General features: G+C 40.7%; 1 protein-coding gene across 2 annotated transcripts in view; it reads left to right on the top strand.

Annotated features, from left to right (window-relative positions):
- Positions 1-19,191, top strand: part of ap2b1 (adaptor related protein complex 2 subunit beta 1) — a 310,350-nt gene that overhangs the window by 138,629 nt on the left and 152,530 nt on the right. Inside the window, exon 15 of one of the 2 annotated variants that reach the window (XM_072589357.1) lies at positions 18,295-18,336. The exons of the other annotated variant lie outside the window; for it this stretch is intronic. Within the exon in view, the coding sequence (XP_072445458.1) occupies positions 18,295-18,336 (42 nt within the window). The remainder of the gene's footprint in view (positions 1-18,294; positions 18,337-19,191) is intronic. 2 annotated transcript variants of the gene reach the window in all.

Raw genomic sequence — 19,191 nt, forward strand, 5'->3', positions numbered from 1 at the left:
AGCGGTTCTGCTAAAATAATTTAGTAGAAGTGAACTGGAAACAAAAATTGGCCAAATGAACAGTAACTGAGCAATGGCAGACCGCAGATTTCCAGCATAAGCCAAACATGCTTCTGAAGGATTAAAGATAGGTACCCTGAAGCAATATTTCCTGAGATGCCAAAGGAAAGAAAGATGAACATTAAATGAGAAAAGGAGGTTATTCACTAGGATTGCAGGTATGTAACAGAATGCCAGAGTAAATTGATAAAGGATGTCAGAAGGGTAACATTGAAAGAAATCTGAAATGTTTTTAAAAACAAGAAGAGAAAGATAGTCAAGGAATTGTGGGGCCAAGTCTGGGCAAAGAAGCAAATCCTCTTGTGCAGGCAAAGGCAATGACTGAGTTATTGAGTAAGTATCTCTCGTTTGTGAAAACAGTGTAGATGAAGTTTATCTTATGCTAGAAATAGAAACATTGGAGATATTATATAGGATAAAAAATAAATAGAATGGTTGTGCTAAATAGATTGACGTTATTTGATAATATAAATTCATCTGGTCCAGACAGGGTACATTCTCTGTTTCTAAGTGAAGTAAGACAGGAGACAGGAAGCTCTGCCCACAGTCTTTCAGTTCTCCATCCACATGTCAACTCTGTACCCCCCCCCCCCCCCGGATCAATTTCCATTTTTACTCATCTCACTGTGACACTCCTCTCGGATTTTCTGCTCTCCCTACCTCTCGCCCCTGCCCCCGCTCAGCCTCTCTCTCGCACCCCCTTCTCTGTCAACCCCCCCTGCTTCTCTTGCTCCCTCCCTTGCATCCCTGTTTCCCCCTCCCATGTATCCTCCAGCTTCCCTCTTCTCCTCCCTCCCCCACCCCATCCCACCTCTTCTATCCCCTTCCCTCCCCCCTCCTCTCCTCCCCCTCTTCCTGCAGCCTCTTCCTCCCCTCCCTTCTCTTTCCCTCTGTCCTCCTTGCTGTCCCTGTCCCATGTCCTTATTGTAGTATTTGCCCACCCTTGCCATGCTTTTAAGATGTGAACGGTAACTTTTTCACCTAAAGAATTTGTACTTGGACTTTGTGGTTCTACATGAGAAACTAGAAAATAGATAAAAATCAGAGGCACGGTTAGAGAACGACTTGTTATTTCTTTGAGAAACACCAGTTAAGACCAGATACTGATAGAGCAATCAATGTAATATATATCAACAGAACCCATATTGATTAGCCCATTTAATTATGCACCTCGCAACTGCAGGAGTTGAATGGCCAGATGCATCCTGCATTAATAAAGTTGATTGTTCATTCTTGTGCTAATTGAATCTCTAATGGTATCACACAAGAAGTTTCAGTCACAAAAACCTGCTATTTTAGGATGGCTGTGGAGCAACAATTGTATCTCGACCTCTGTGAGCAAGTTAATTAGAAAATATCTAGGTTTGATTCAAAGTGGTCATTACATGAGTAGAATTTATTTTGTTATTTCTGTTGTTTATGATATACAGTATAAGTAGCTTTTGCTGTAGAGGCAGTTTGTTTCCTTTTTTATCTACTCATTTCTGTGGACTGTGCACTGAAGCTAGTTTGGAAAATGCTTAACCCTGTAAAACCACAAACACATCTGCAATTACAGTTAGCCCCCCTACTCAATGGGCCAGCACTCTGTTTCATGAATGGTATTGCTAATACTGGGGATTCACGAGGTGTGTAATTGTTGCCCACCACCTGTAGCTTTATACAGTTCACTATACTTCCACTTACTGTCAAAGGACGCCTAGACTGAGCAGGAGAAATCTTGGTTATGCATTCTGGATGTGAGACATTTCAAATCATGTATATAAGTTCAGTCTCTCACTTGATTTGAGATTTAAACCTAGGGAACAACAACTTGATAGAGTCTTAAAGCTGTTCATTTACTTTCGAAAAGTGTGGTGCTGGAAATGCACAGCGGGTCAGACAGCATCCAAGGAGTGGGAAAGTAGACATTTCGGGAATAAGCCCTTCAGGGATTTACTTTGGCTTACTTATCCTTCTAACATGTACCTTCTGATACGTTGTAGTCTGTACATGGAAATTGTACAGAGCTATAGGACAGTGTAGACTGCTGTCCATTGATGCTGAATAATAAAATCCTCTTGTCTCACAATTTCAAGATAAAGCTTCACTAGTTATAGGTCAGCTTATAGTTTTTAAATCTGAAGATTTAAACTGGAAGGTTCAGCCAAATATGTAAAGGTTTAATGAAAAGTTCAAGTTTCACTGTTCGCTTCCAGCACCTTTCACCCCAGATCAATGTAAAAGATCAAGGAATTTTGAGCAGGAACATTTGGTACCGAATCTGCTAGCTTCTACTCTGGTTTAAAAGAAACAGCAGCTTATAACATGGTGCTGAAAATTGCCATACCACCTGTCAAAATTATTGTTGGAAGATTTGATGTTTCTAATTGTACTGAATTGCAAACCTTTGTTGAGGCCTTCAAAATTAAGTTCTTTCAAATGCAGGATAGCAGTAGATACATTTTAGAAACTGTGTAAGCTTGCTGAAAACTGTCTGGTCTGTCCAAGTGTAGTTTGTAAATGGTTTCAAACAGTTTTTAAAGTCACTTTTTAAATTTGAGTTACTCAAAGACAGTAGATTGAAGACTAAATCAAAAATGTATTTTTTTGTTGTAAGGCCATTTTTCAGTTGCATTCATAATACATTCCTATATTACTACATCACAAATATTTTTAATATCAAATTTAAGGAAGAAGCTATATTCTGAAACTTTGCCTGGTCATCAGAGCTGCACAGCATGGAAAAAGACCCTTTGATCCAACTCATCTGTGCTGACCAGATATCCTAATCTGATCTTGTTCCATTTGCCAGCATGTGGCCCATATCCCTATTCCTAGTCATGTACTCATCCAGATACCTTTTAAATGTTATAATTGTACCAGCCTCTACCACAGCCTTTGACAGCTCATTCCATACACACCGCAGTCTCTGCGTGAAAAAGTCTCCCCCTCATCTTCTTTTTCAATTGTTCCCTTCCCTCCTTAAGCCTACACCCTCTAGTTTTGGAAATACCACCTCAACCTCAGAAAAAGGCCTTGTGTATCCATGCTGTGCATGATTTTATAAACCTCTACAAGGTCACTCCACAGCTTCCAATACTCTAGGGAAGTAGACAGGCAGGAGGCTGGAAGAACACAGCAAGCCAGCCAGCATCAGGAGATGCTGAAGTCAATATTTCAGGTGTAACCTTCTTCAGGACTCCAGCCCCAGCCTATTCAGACTTTACCTAAAGTTCAAATCCTCCAGATCCAGCAACATCTTTGTAAATCTTTCCTACAACCTCTCTAGTTTAACAACATCCTTTCTATAACAGCACAAACCAAATTGAACGCAGTATTCCAAAAGTGGCCTCACCAGTCTCCTGTAAAACTGCTACATGACATCCCAGCTCTTATACTTGGTACACTGAAAGCTAGTGTGCCAAATGCCACCTTCACCATTCTGTGTAGCTGCAATTCCACTTTCAAGGAACTATACACATGCAGTCCCTTTGCTCAGCAATACACCCCAGGAACCTCTTAATTGTAGAAGTACTGTCCTGGTTTGCCGTACCAAAATGCAACCCATAGAGATTTACAACACAGAAGCAGACCTTTCTGTCCAACTGGTCCATGCCAACCAGATATCCTAACCTAATCTAGTCCCATTTGCCAGCACTTGGCCCATTTCCCTGTAAACCCTTCCTATTCATATATCCATCAAGATGCTTTTTAAATGTTGTAATTGTACCTGCCTCCACCACTTCCTCTTGTAGCTCGTTCCAGACATTCACCATTCTGTGTGAAAAAGTTGCCCCTTAGGTCCCTTTTAAATTTTTCCCGTCTCACCTTAAACCTATGCCCTCCAGTTATAGAGTCATAGAGATGTACAGCATGGAAACAGACCCTTTGGTCCAACCCATCCATGCCGACCAGATATCCCAACCCAATCTAGTCCCACCTGCCAGCAGCCGGCCCATATCCCTCCAAACCCTTCCTATTCATATACCCATCCAAATGCCTCTTAAATATTGCAATTGTACCAGCCTCCACTACTTCCTCTGGCAGCTCATTCCATACACGTACCACCCTCTGCATGAAAAAGTAGCCCCTTAGGTCTCTTTTATATCTTTCCCCTCTCACCCTAAACCTATGCCCTCTAATTCTGGACTCCCCAACCTCAGGGGAAAGACTTTGTCTATTTATCCTATCTATGCCCCCCATGATTTTGTGAACCTCTATAAGGTCACCCCTCAGCCTCCAACGCTCCAGGGAAAACAGCCCCAGCCTGTTCAGCCTCTCCTTGTAGCTCGGATCCTCCAACCCTGGCGACATTCTTGTAAATCTTTTCTGAAAAGTTTCACAACATCTTTCTGAGAGGAAGGAGACCAGAATTGCACGCGATATTCCAACATTGGCCTAACCAATGTCTTTACAGCCGCAACATGACCTCCCAACTCCTGTACTCAATGCTCTGACCAGTAAAGGAAAGCATAACAAATGCCTTCTTCACTATCCTATCTACCTGCGATTCCACTTTCAAGGAGCTATGAACCTGCACTCCAAGGTCTCTTTGTTCAGCAACATTCCCTAGGACCTTACCATTAAGTGTATAAGTCCTGCTAAGATATGCTTTCCCAAAATGCAGCATCTCACATTTATCTAAATTAAGCTCCATTTGCCAATCGTCAACCCATTGACCCATCTGGTCAAGATCCTGGTGTACTCTGAGGTAACCTTCTTCACTGTCCACTACACCTCCAATTTTGGTGTTATCTGCAAACTTACTAGCTGTACCTCCTATGTTCACATCCAATCATTTACATAAATGATGAAAAGCAGTGGACCCAGCACCAAACCTTGTGGCACTCCATTAGTCTCAGGCCTCCAGTCTGAAAAGCAATCCTCCATCATCACCCTCTGTCTTCTAACTTTGAGCCAGTTCTGTATCCAAATGGCTAGTTCTCCCTGTATTCCGTGAGATCTAACCTTGTGAACCAGTCTCCCATGGGGAACCTTGACGGTCCTCTCATTTATCTGAATTAAACTCTCACCTGCCAGTCCTTGACCCAGTGGCCTATCTGACCTGAGAGAGAGTAAATTCTAGAGTTTTAATGCCTTTATTTGAAATCAAATCAGGATTCTTTAGTCCATGGCATTGACTCCTTAGTGTCATTTTTAAGTTAATCTGTAATACAAATCAAGCAAAATAACAAGCTGTTCTCATGGAAGACCAGTGACTTAAAATGTTAATCTGTTTTTTTCTCTCTCCATATTGTTGCCAAGTATGTTGATTATTTCTAGCATTTTTTCTTAATTTTAGACTTCTAACTTTAGCAACATTTTGCTTCAATAGCACATTAAATCCCCCTGACAATGGAATCCTGCAATGTTTCACTCCCTTTTTTGGCAACTGCCTACCCTGCATTGGTTTTACTGATGGGCTATCAACGTGTTGTTGCTGCAAGAGTTGAGTGCCAATTAAGAGGGTGCCAATTCAGCATTGTTGTGGGATGAGAAAGAAGCCAGCATTTTGTGCCCAAGAGGTTGCAGAAACACGCTACAAATTTGGTTATCCCAAACTTATGCAACACCCGAGGATCTCTCCCAACGCATTGGGTAAGGGGCTGACAAACTAAAAGGAAACTGAGTTGGGATAAGTAGGTCATTTTCAGCATGGCAAAATATAGTGTCACAGCTCATTGGGATGGTATGCTGGAATCAAGGCAGGCCCGTCCCAGAGTCATCACAAAAGTTTAAAATTTTCAAACGAAATATGCAAAAATCTCCACCTGATTCTCAGATCCCAGTTCATTGAAAATGTGAGGATTTATAACAGGTTTTTCAATCAGTAATAGGCAAATTTTGGAACAGAAACCGGAGTAAAAGGAGTACTGACAAATTGTGAACGTTTGAGTGGTTTTTTTTCCCACTGAATCTTTGGTTTACTGCTGAAGACAAGACTGTTGGCCTAGGTTTAATTTTCATGAAGCCTGAGTCTCCAAGTAAATCGTGGTTGAAATCCTGGAACTGTCCTTAACTGTATTTCCTTACACCAAATGGACTGCAGCGGTTCAAGGAGGTAGCTCACCATCACCTTCAAAAGGGTAACTAGAGACTGGCAATAAATGCTGGTCCAGCCAGCAATGCCCACTTCCCATGAATGAATAATACAATAAAAATTGAAAAAAATCAAGGGGGTTGCTATACACAAAGGGAGCAGTGATGCTTCTGTACTCTGGCAAAACCTGGAAGACCATTTTCACTGGGGATCTGGCTTTCAGAAGGGTATTGGAACTTGGAGGATATGCCATATAGGTTCACCAATATCATACCAGGGATACAACAGAATAGAACAGAAATTCTTCTTGTGTACCTTGGTGTTTTATAAGTCGTCCAACCATGGTCCCTACATCAATGACAGAAGTTATACATAATAAAAAGTAAAATTAAGTTCAGTTAATGGCTTTGGGGCTCGGGGAAAGCTGATGAAGTAGCGATGGAGACACAACCAGGATGAGACCACCAGAATAGTGTGCTGAACACATTCTGAGATGTGTCCAGATTGCAAACTTAGTTTGTTTCCTTGAATTTAGAAATCTGCAAGGTATTTAACCAAGGTGTTTAAAATAATGAGTTCAGTGGGATGGATTAATGTGGGGAATGAGCTGAAAATGTGTTGCTGGAAAAGCATAGCAGGTCAGGCAGTATCCAAGGAGCAGGAGAATCGACGTTTCGGGTATGAGCCCTTCTTCAGGAATGCGGGGAATCCAGAACAAGAGGGTATGATGACAATTAGAACTAGATAATCTCAAATAAATCCGGACGCACTGACATCAGACAATGTAAATAATGTTCAATGTCAATAATAGTGATTTATTGGACAATGAAAATGGAAAGAAGTTTAGGTTGGGGAATATATGCTCAATCTGCACTTGTCAAGTGAAATGGATCTTGTTGATGAGGTTCAGGGACCGTTAGTTGATATGCCATTCACTGTATCCAGACAGTGAATGGTGATGATAACCAAAATGAATATCATTTTGACAATCTAGTTGAATTCAAATCCTCACAAGCTGTTGTGAAATTGAACTGTGCTCCACTTGGTTTATGAGCTTACCTGGTCTTTGACATATTTAGGCGCTCGATAAGCATCATGTAGAGGAAAGCTAATTCCAGTTTTAGGTAGTGAGCAATGAATAAAGATGTTGGTAAAAAGTAATTTTATTTCTGTTGGTATCAGTTATTCCATTGCATCCTCTAATTTTTACTTCTGGTCTAGGACATGTATTCTCAATTGTTATTTACGAATTTGGATGTTAGTTCATGATGACAAACATTAGATGTTGGTTACATGGAGTTGATGAATGTATGGTAACTCTTCCTGGGGCCTTTGGAGTTGCTAGTCTCTGGTACCACCCATTCCCTGGCTGTGAGAAACCAATGATAGACTTGGACTTTTTGGCTGAGACAACAGTTGACTCAAGATGACATTATGGTATATATTATATTTTAACATGCAAAGGATAGGGGGAGAGCAAACAGATTTTATTCTGTAAAGTTTAGAACAGATTTGGGAGAATTTCTTTTATACAGAATGATTAACATCTGGAAGGAACTTGTATTTGCCATCAGCTGCGGCACAGCTTGGTGCTCACAGTGGGGACTTGGTGGATCATGGAGGTGAGATCCCAGCGTAGACAGCTAGCGAGACCCACTACTGAAGGACTGTAATGCTGAACTTCTTATTTTTTTTCTAATTTATTCCTGAAGTTTTATACCCGGGTCCCTTGTACTAATGGACCAATATCAAAGGTCTGTAATGCTGAACTTTTTATTTTTTAAATTTATTCCTAAGATCCTGGTCTTGGGTACTTTTGTACCTAAAATGGCACCCTAAGTGGCAGCTTTGTAAACTTTTCAGTGCATTCATGAGTACATGTGACAATAAATCTAATTCTTACTCTAATTCGAATGGAAGATGGTAGGTTTCTGGGACAAGGAGTTCGAGAGTCTCCTTCATCCAAAGTAATTGGTGATATAAAGAAAGAAGCTCAATGAGAATACTGTCAACAATGTGTTGGCTGTAGTGAGCAAATGGCAATTATGTCTATTGTGTAATTTAGCATATGAATCAGACATATGGCACTGCTTTGTTTGATGGCTAAGACAATCCATAAGGAGCCTTAACAATTTTTATAGATGCATTACAGAAAGCATTCTATCTGGATGCTTACAGCTTGGTACGGTGGCTGCTGTTGTGCAGAACCATAAAAAAAACTACAGAAAGTTGTGAACACAGCTCAGTCTATCACGCAAGCCAACCTTCCATCCATTGTCTCCATCTACACTTCTCGTTGCTGTGGAAAGGCCGTCAACATCATCAAAGGCCCCTCCCACCCCGGTTATACTCTCTTATAACCTTTTCTGTCAGGCAGAAGAATCAAACGCTTAACCACGTGTACCAACAAGTTAAAGAACCCCGCTGTTATTAGTCTTCTGAACGGACCTCTCGAATTCCAAATCTAATATAGATCTTGCTTTTTGTGAACCTTCCTGCAGCCATAACTTGGTATTCTTTGCTCCGTTCTGTCACTCAGTGATCTTTGTATGGTATGATTTGCGTGTATTGCATGGAAAACGAAATTTTTCAAGATACATGTGACAATAATAAATCAGATCAAACGTGCATGACATTTAAGATTAAGTGCATAGTTTAAGCCCGATAAAACCTGCTTTGGAGACCTGTATTTGCTTGGATTATTGGTGCTTTGTGGCTTTAATATATAATTTCCTACTTACTAATTTGGTAAAATGCATTGTCTCTATCTTTGTCCTAACGTTGCTTTTTTTTCTCCTTTCTTCTATTCCTTCCTTGCTCATAACTAACATATTACTTCTCTGAATTGAGATGGGAGACGCAGAACGGGTAATGCATTTCAATCTGTTACATCAATGCTTTCCATCACTGTCACCATTCATCACTTCAGCAACGCTCTATTGGTTGGTCACTCGGCTCACATTGAGTCAATGCAAATACTTTGCGTTTGCAATTTTTCTCATTGATAATTCCCACATCTGAGTGTTGATAATACTTTAGCAAGGTGCCATGTGGTAGGACCAAATAGACTAGACCAATCTTCGTTCCAGTTTTAAGCCAATCATCCCTTAGCATTTTCTGTCATTCAGTATATTATGCTTGATTGGTAGGTTAACTCCACTTACCCATTCGATTCTTTAACCGATATACTTTTGCCTAACAAAAATCAAACAATCTCACAGTTTTAAAATTTCTAGCTGACTCCAGCACAGCCTCAACAGCATTTTGGGGTGAGAGTTCTTCATTTCCATTAATTCTTGAATGTAATAGTGTCTCCTAATATCACCCTGAAGAGCCAAGCTCTGATTTCTGAAGGTGATGATTACTTGTTCCAGACTCCCCTGCTAGAAACACGAGTTTCTCACCTCTAACTTTTTCATTACATTATCTTTTACTCCTCTATAAAAGTCTGTGAAACCTGTCCTCATTTTAATACTCTGTGCCTCTCTTGTTCCCATTGAATAAATGAACTTCACAGTTCACTGGATAAGCATCAAGATTGGGAAATGAGTTTCCTTATTTCTGTCTCCAGCCTGAAAGATATTGAAACCAGTTGCAGGTCCCCGAGTGCTGCTGGTCTGCTGGGACTGGCCAAGTTAGTGCATATTGAACTTAGTGGAATATATCATTAATTTAAAAATAAAATGCTTTTAGACTCTTGACAGACATCCTTTGTACAATTTGCTGTGTGGTTCTATGAAGTGCAGTTCTTGATTAAACTTAAAATATAAGCCATAGCTATTAATTTAACCTGGGCAGTGTTTGTAGAGGAATAAGACGGTGTTATTTTCTGGGTCTGTAGATTGTGAAGGAGCAAAAATGGCCTTTGCAGTGATATGTACTTCTTGTCAGATGTGGGAGTTTAAAGAGAGTTTAAGGGTTACTGCGGATTATATCTGCCATAAATGCTGTTGGACGAAAATCTTATCAGATCGAGTGGATTGGTTGGAGAGACAGATAGAAGCGATGAGGAATTTGCAACAGCAACAGTATGTGATGGATGGCAGTTATAGAAAGGCGGGGGGCAAGTCTCAGATACAGTCACATAGATGAGTTAACTCCAAGAAGGGTAAGAGAGGTAGGCAGCTAGAGCAGGAGTCTTTTGTGGATAAACCCATTTCAAAAAGGTATGCTGTTTTGGAAAATGTAGGGGGTGATGGATTCTCAGGGGAACGTAGTACGAACAGCTAAGTTTTTGGTATTGAGACTGGCTTTAATGCAACAAGGAGTAGGTCGGCTTCCAAGAAATCAATTGTTTTCGGGGATTCTGTAGTCCGAGGTACAGGCAGACGTTTCTGTGGCCAGCAGAGAAAAAGCAGAATGGTGTGTTGTTTCCCTGGTGCCAGGATCAAGGATGTCTCCGAGAGGGTGCAGCATGTTCTCACTGAGGAGAGGGGCCAGCAGGAGGTCATTGTCCACATTGGAACCAACGACATTGGAAGGGAAAAGGTTGAAACTCTGAAGGGAGATTACAGAGAGTTAAGAAAAAGAAGGAAGCATATGTCAGGTACAAACAGGATAGATCGAGTGAATCCTTAGAAGAGTATAAAGAAAGTAGGAGTATACTTAAGAGGGAATAGGAAGGGTTTGGAGGGATACGGGCCGGGTGCTGGCAGGTGAGACTAGATTGGGTTGGGATATCTGATCGGCGTGAACAGGTTGGACCAAAGGGTCTGTTTCCATGCTGTACATCTCTATGACTCTAAGTCCTGATGGATAATTCTTTTCCACCCACTCTTTCTACCCCCCCACTTCCCCCCTTCACCCTCCTTTTTCCTCTGTTCACCCTTTCTATTTCCCCCTCTTGTTTCCCACTTGCCCCGTCTACCACCTCCCCCTCTCCCCTTTCACTTCTCGTCCATCTCTCTCTCTCGCACCCCCTTTCATTTTCTTTGGGTTTAAAGTATGCTGTGATGAATTATTTTAATTTCTTATAAATGTAGTTGATAGATCAGATCAACTTCACACACTGGGCTTTGAAGGCAGCCAAAGTTGGATAAATTTGTTCAAGTATTGCCATCCCCCTTCTCCTCCTCACAACCTCAGTCATTTCCCTAATCTTCCTCCTCTTCTGTCTGCTTCTGTTTCACACCTCATTCTTCCTTTCTTGATTTCTCCCTCCTTCGCCCCCGTTTACCTTTGCCCTTGCGAGGTACTGTGCTCGGTCTTATTTTGAAGAGAATGTTATCTTGCATTTGATGCTTGGTTATATGAATCTTCTACTGTTGCATTCAAGACGTTTTTAAGTATGGATCTGCTGAAGCAGCCTACTCTTCAACAGTATTCAGAAATTGGAGCTGTTTTGACACCAGCGTACTTCCCTGTTCTGCATCAGTATTTTATTGTCTAATTGCTCTTACTGTTTCCTACTCTGGTCATGTTAGCTGCATGATGGTGTGGAGAATTGTTGCTGCTTGTACTTTAATTGAAGTGCAGAAGTGTATTTTGTGATGAAGCAATGGAAGTAAATGGTTCCCACTAGAAGTTAGAAAGGCAATAAGGGCCTGACTGAACAGACGTGGTAAAATATAGGAATCAAAATGGTTTATCTCAAACTAATTAATTAAAAAGTAAACCGATTCTATTCTATTATATATATTGGAATATTTTTAATGTAGCTGTAACCTGAAAAATGATTGGCGGCTTTAACGTGGTGTGATGTACAGTAGTGTTTGCATCAGTGTGGAACCCTTGAGAGCCCGGCATCACTATAAAACTTGACATGATGTCTCTTAGAATCATAGAATCCCTGCAGTGTGGGTCTACACCTACGCTCCGAAGACCATCCCACCCTGACCCAACCCCGTACTCTCTCCCTGTAACCCTGCATTTTCCATAGCTAATACACTTAGCGTGCATATCCCTAGACACTAGGGGAAATTTAGCATGGCGAATCCACCTAACCTTTTGTTTCCTAAGCCCTAATGTACTAAGGGCCCTGTAGTAATTGCTATATGAATAAGATATTTTTAAGGTGCGAGGAGAAAGATTTGAAAAAGACATGTGGGTCAATTTTTCTCCACAGTGTGTGGTTCGTGTGTGGGATGAACTTCCAGAGGATGTGGGTACAGTTACAATGTTTAAAAAGGCATTTGGATAAGTACATGAATGAGAAATATTTGGAGGGAAATAGGCCAAGCACAGGTAGGTGGGCCTAATTTAGTTTGGGATTATAGTCAGCATGGACTGGTTGGACACAAAGTCTGTTTCCATGCTATATGGCTCTATGAGATACAAACAAGGGCAGGAGTAGGCTATTCAGCCCCTGCTTCCACATGCAAATATATAATCACTGATCAGATTACAACCTCAAATCCAAATTCCTACCTATTCCAGATAACCACCCAGCTTGACAATAATCCATCCGCCTCTGCCTTTCACACTTGACCTTTGACTTCCCAATGTCTGCTTGCGCTTCCGCCGGTTTCCTCCCACAGTCCAAACATGTGCAGGTTATTTAGATTGGCTGTGCTATATTGCCCCATACAGTCCGGGGATGTGCAAGCTAGCTGGATTAGCCATGGTAATTGCGGGGTTATGGCGATAGCACAGGATTCTGTTCTGAAGGTCAGTGTAGACTCAATGGCCAAATGGCCTCATTCAATACTGTAGGGTTTCGATGAGAACATCAAAAAATGGCATTACTCATGAAAACTGTGGGGCCTGTTCTTTGTTTGTTCCTTCATAAATCCTAGTAAATGGCAGCTATTGTCATAAGTATAATTGCCACATTTTTTTTAAAATTTGGGAGTGCGGCAGCTTGATGGATATGGTGGCATTTCTTGTGTGCTACCGGCATGAATAGCTATTGATGCCCAAGCTCCTGATATCTTCTATATAAAGTTTCTTCCCTATTGTATGATAAAGTTAATCTGTTCCCATATTTGTTAAAAACTCTTGAAACTCAAAATGGTGTTTTGCTGTCCCCTATTATCCTCACTACAATGTTTCATATTTTAAATGCTCGGATACATTGAACGACCACTTGCCCTTCAAAATGAGGCTCTGTAAAATCCTGCCTCCCCATTGTAGCATCCTATTGCGTTCTGAGCATTAAAACGATCTGCTGTACTGTAGGACCTGACTGCTGCTGCTCCAATCTGTTGTTGAATGACTTAGTGTTTAGAGTTAATTTTGTCTGTCTTACAACCCATTACCCGACAGCTGCTGTCACCTGCTGAGCTTGTGATAGTTCTTCCGTTTTATCAACTTTTGTTTAGCTACTGTATGGAATTCATGTCAACAATTTGCTGTTCTTGACTGGTCCATTTTTTTACCTCAATCTTGTGACAATCAAACTTGCCAGAGTTTTCCTGACTCGTGATTAATTCTGCACCCCTCCTTTCTGCAGGGATAACCTGGAAGAATGTGTGCTTCTACTGCTCCATTCTCTCACTTGCCTTCCTTCCTCCCACCCACCACCACCCTGATGGAAAATCCTACCCCATGCCCTAATCCTGAGCATACATCCTTCTCCGGTTTATCTTTAATCTGTGCTTGTCCTGTCTCAGAATTCATTTTGGTCTTGAGACTCAAAAACGTGTTTCCATCTGGCTTCAAGGAACTAACAGAGAGTGGGAATAAAGGGTAGTATTTTTCAATGGCAGAAGATGATGATAGACAGTAATCTTGTCCATTACTGAAATCACCTACCCCTACCTCTGCAACATTGCTCTTGTTTGTTTCGCTTCAACTTATTTGCTGCTGAAACCCTTATCCAAGACTACATTGCCTTCCAACACCATTCAGTCTATCTCTTTCGCCCTCCATAAACCTGAGCTCATTGAAATCCTATTCGCAGTTGTTCTTTGTAAGTGAATCGACTCTTAGAGTCATAGAGATGTAAAGCACGGAAACAGATCCTGCGGTTCAACCTGTGCACGCCGACCAGATATCCCAACCCAATTTAGTCCCACCTGCCAGCACCCGGCCCATATCCCTCCAAACCCTTCCTATTCATAAACCCATCCAATTGCCTCTTAAATGTTGCAATTATACCAGCCTCCACTACTTCCTCTGGCAGATCATTCCATACCCGTGCCACCCTCTGTGTGAAAAAGATGCCCCTTAGGTCTCTTTTATATCTTTCCCCTCTCACCCTAAACCTATGCCCTGGATAGGTTCTGGACTCCCCGACCCCAGGAAAAATTCCCATGCAAGTTTTCAAGTCTCTCAATGGTCTCACACCTCTGCAACTGTAAAACATCCTTCAAGTGCTGCAATTTGCTGAGATCTGTACCCCTTCCAAATCTGGACTCCTGCAGTTTTTATGTTGTTCCACCATTGGTAGCCAGGCTAAGCTTTGAAATTTCTGTGTAACTGAAAGTTGTTGGATGCCCTAATGTTATTGCGATTCCCCAGCTGATAGATTCTGTATTTTTGTGACTGAATTAGTTGTAGAAATTCAAGTGTTTATAATCAGACAGCAGGAGTGAGCCCTTCTGCCTCTAAGCTTGCTCTACCATTTAATAAAATCATGGCTGATCTGATTGTAACCTCAAATTCACAAATTCCTACCCACTCTTGAAAACCTTCCACCCACTGGCTTACTATCTATCTATTTGTATCCACCTTTGTCTTCAAAAAAAATTCAAAAACTCTGCTTTCACCACCTTTTCAAGAAAATCACTCCTGAAGGTGAGGCAATGGACTAGTTATTCAAAGCCCAGGCTGATGTTCTGCGGCAATGGGTTTGAACCCACCGTGGCAGATGGTGAAATCTGAATTCATGAAGAATCTCGAACGAAAAGCTGGTCTAATGGTGATTGCGTAAGCACTGCCGATCATCTAATTTGCCAGTGTACCTTCAGCAAAGATATCTGCTGTCCTTGTTCGTCTCTTCTACATGTGACTCCAGACCCACAGCAATGTGACTCTTAACTGTCCTCTGTGCAGTTAGGGATGGACAGTAAATGCTGGCCCAGCCAGCTATCTCACACGCCATGAACAATCTTTTTAAAAACTCAGTCTTCTGAGAGAAAATTTCATCTCGTCTTTATTCTAAAATTTCACCTAATTTCTGTGACCTGTTCCTCTGAAACAGTGACCTCTAGTTCTAGATTATCACATAAAATGGAACATACTTTGCACATCCAATATGTCAAGGTCCCTCGGGATCTTGTATGTTTCAATAAGGTCATCTTTTACTTTTCTGAACTTCACTGGATACAAACCGAGTCTGTCCTAGCTTACAAGGCAACCTACCCATTCTATGTATTAGTCGAGTAAGTTCTCTCTGAGCTGCTTTCTAAGCCTTTACATCCTCAATTAAGTTGACCAGTACTGTAGATATTTTCAGTCATCCAGTTTAGAAATGTTATGATACACCTCTGGAGAGGATTGGACTTAAATCTAGGCCTACTGTCTCACAGGTCTGGATACTACTATGGTTGCCATGAGAGTCCTTGACCAGTTTTGTACAGTAACTCCCACTGTGGTGTCACCTGTGCCCTGTGTAACAAGTATAACCTCCTATTTTAATATTTAATTTCCTTTGCAATAAGTGTATTATTGGCATTGAATATCATAAGTACCACAGTTACACTGTTGTGTTATTATTGCTAGCTTGTGCAGCTGCTTTAAGTGAACTAAATCCACATCAATTGTAAAATGAGCCCCATATTTAATTTTTGAAACCTTACTATGTAGACCAGAAATCAGTAATGACAGAACAAGGTGGTATTGTCATCTGAGAAATTGTCTTCCTGTTTGTTTCAGTTGGATCCTCTTTCTAATCTGTATTCATCCTGTGAATTGACTGAAAGCAGACCATTTTATGTGGTTTGAATTTTGTTTGATGAGATATGACCTTGTTTTATTTCTGTACACCCTGTCTGAAAGCCTCAAACACCTTCCAATGTTCTGGCACATCCACTTCAGAACTTTATTATTTGCCAGTTGACTCTTTAGTGTAATATACATTAGACAGAGATCATTGTTTATGAGATTGTACTCAGAATTCATTGAATACCTGTTTTACCTGACCATCTGTTAATTAAATCAAACAGTGACATTTGAGACTTTGTTAGCTTATTGAATGCAGAGAAAATGTGTATTGTCTTGTTTTTTTCCTCATTAACAATTGTGGGCTCATTATGTCTGTGTACATTACATCTCCATTAAGGTGCTTTACGCATACACAAAAGCCTTGGCAGTTTAACTTCGTTTTAAATAAAGACCACCGTTGTAATCAGAATGCAGCCTGATTCTGGATATTACCAACTTAACAGACAGGAAACAGAGTAAACTAAGCCTCTAGAGATAGCTTTAGGGGGAAACTTGATAATCACTTGGGAGAAAGAAGTAGAGAGAAATGCTGATGATGTTCACTGAGGAAGGATGGGAAAAGGTTAATGTGCACCATTAATATTGGATCAAATGGCTGTTTTGTACTTTAAGTTTTGAGACTTCCTGTAGAACAGAATTTTATATTGTTTCAATGCAAAATGAGTTAGATTTCCATTTATCATGAAACCATTAATGCCCTGACAAAAATATTTACTAAGCATCTGATTCTGTTTGTTTAATACTATTGGCTGTGCATTATGTTGCAGTTTTCAACGTTTATGTGGTGTTCAGTTTTTTCCCCTAATTTTGTATCTCCCCTCCTAAAGGTGGTGAAATACGCTACCTCTAATCCCAAAGACACCTCTATTCCTCAAGTATCTTGCCAGCGTGGTTATTCCAGACAGTAAGCATATCAGTTTTGAAGGGCATCATGCATTGAACCAATATGTCATCACACTGCTAATATACTTGCTATGGGAGTTTTTCACATGCCAGATATTTGATGGGTAGAGGTCAGTGAATATGGCTAAACCTGGACTAAGGTTCAACTCTTGCTCCTGCAGAGATTGAATGCAATGTCGCAAATACACCCACCATGAGACTGGCTGAATTAGTCATTCCAGATATCCATTTGGGATTTTTGGTAGTATCAACAGCAAATATTTACTGTCGTCAGTGTTGCAAAGCACAGGATTAATATCCGATACAGAAGGCACAGCTAGCAGTGAGAGTTGAAGAAACATTAGATGCACAGGAGACCAGAAATAGAGGAGCAAAGATGGGTTGGGGAGTTGGAGGGCTGAAGTAATTTGCAGATACAGAGAAGGTTCAGAGCATATTGAAATTTGAACATAAGGATAGAATTTTAAATTCAACGCATTCTTGAGTCAATATGAATCAGAGGGTGAATGGACCTTGGTACAAGAGCAGCAGAGTTTTGGTTGAGCTGAGACTTGGTGTGAAAGATGTGGAGCATTGGAATAATTGAACTTCGTGATGGAAATCATACTGAGTCACCGGTTCCTGCGTGGCAGGACCTCTACAGGCTTTCCATTGAAACTTTATGGGATCAACCGGAATTTTTCTTAAGCAGTTCACAATTGACTAATGACAAGTATGGCAGTCTAAACTTAAAACATATTTGTGACTGATCTAGCAACATTACATCTTTGTTCTGCTGAGCGTGATGGAAAATGTAAATATCCCAGACTTTGAATGTCATGATGGAGTTCCACACTTCCTCATTGACTCACATTATCTAGGTTATTTTAATAAATAAAATGGTCGCTGAGCTTAGCAATTTTCCAAAGTTTGATGAGAGAATTGCAGAGGAATCAAATGCAGCATGAGCTCCCTGTACATTATTTTGTATGTCAGCATTTAAGAAGTGAGCGCACAGTTGATCATTTAGATTCGACAAATTAAATTTAGAACTTTCCAAACATTGAGCTTTTTGAAATCTTTTTTGTTCTGTTGTGCTTACCCTCCTAATTGCTTTAATTGTCTTCAATGCTCTGGTCAATGCCATTGTCTGGTTTGCTGGAAATGAATACAGCTGGAATCTGAACTGTTCGCCATCTTTTTCCTTTTGATTATTTCCTGCTTGGCTATCTTTAAATGTTTCCTTGACAATGGAGGCTAAACTAAATTATCTGTCACCTACAATTTTCTCTCTCTCAGCATATCAGAAACCACGCTAATAAATGAGTGACAGCTTGCTTCAATCTGAAATAAATTGAAACTGGTGAAGAAATGGAAGCTGTTTTTTTTTAATTAACTCATAAATGCATTTTTTCCTTCTTGCTGTTTATGCCCTCCTGCTTTTATGCCCTCTTGCTGTGTATGCCCTCTGCTTCCATTGACTCTCTGTATTCTGTATCTTTCAGCTTGGGGGCGATCTTGGCGGGCCTACTGGTGGGAGTCCAGCGGTGAGTCTTTCTCCTAAAGTCACGTACAGATCACAATTGAAGATTGTAAGGGCTTTATTTGTTTTTACAATTTTCCCTCGCCAAGATGCTGACTTTTTCTGTGAGCATCTCCACCCCATTCCACTGGCAGTTTACCTAGCTATCCAGTTTTAGTATCTGATCCCAGTCAGTGAGTGTTCACAGGCTTGTCACTGTGGGTGTTATCACATTGGAGTCTAATCCTGTGTTGCATGCATCTTTCAATAGTGGTGTCTGGATAATGGTAAAGAGTAGGAATCTTACTGGGCACTCTACCCCTCACACATCCTAACATTTGGTGTTGATTTGCTAGTATCCTATTCACCCCCTTGGCCTGGCATAACAAATCCCAAATATTGGTTAGGGAAAAATTCCTTTAATATGAAGTCATTCGTATTACATTGAATGTACAATGCAGTAACAGGCCATTTGGCCTAACCAGTGAATGCTGGTGTTTATTGTATATGGAAGCCACCCACCACCTTCCTTCATGTAACCCAATCAGCAGCTTTACCTTTTCATGCTTATTTAGTTTCAGCAATGTATGGAATTTACAAACGTTAAGAGTGAGCAAGGGAGATGTAAGTTTCTGCAAAGTTTCACATCATATGATGAACAGGAGTAAAGCAGTAGCCTCTTATCGATATCTACTTCTTCAAAGCCCTCAGCAGCTTGTTTTTGCCATCATCGTAACTGTTGGATAAATTCAGTATTGTGTATAACAATTTTCCCTTCGAACTATTCCAAGCAAATCAGAGACAAATGCAATTTAGCTTGAAATACTATCATAAATGCAAAGGTATGTAAATAAAATGTCTATTTAAGGATGTGGTTCTC

The sequence above is a fragment of the Chiloscyllium punctatum genome, chromosome 19 (assembly GCF_047496795.1).
Source record: "Chiloscyllium punctatum isolate Juve2018m chromosome 19, sChiPun1.3, whole genome shotgun sequence".
Lineage (NCBI taxonomy): Eukaryota > Metazoa > Chordata > Chondrichthyes > Orectolobiformes > Hemiscylliidae > Chiloscyllium > Chiloscyllium punctatum.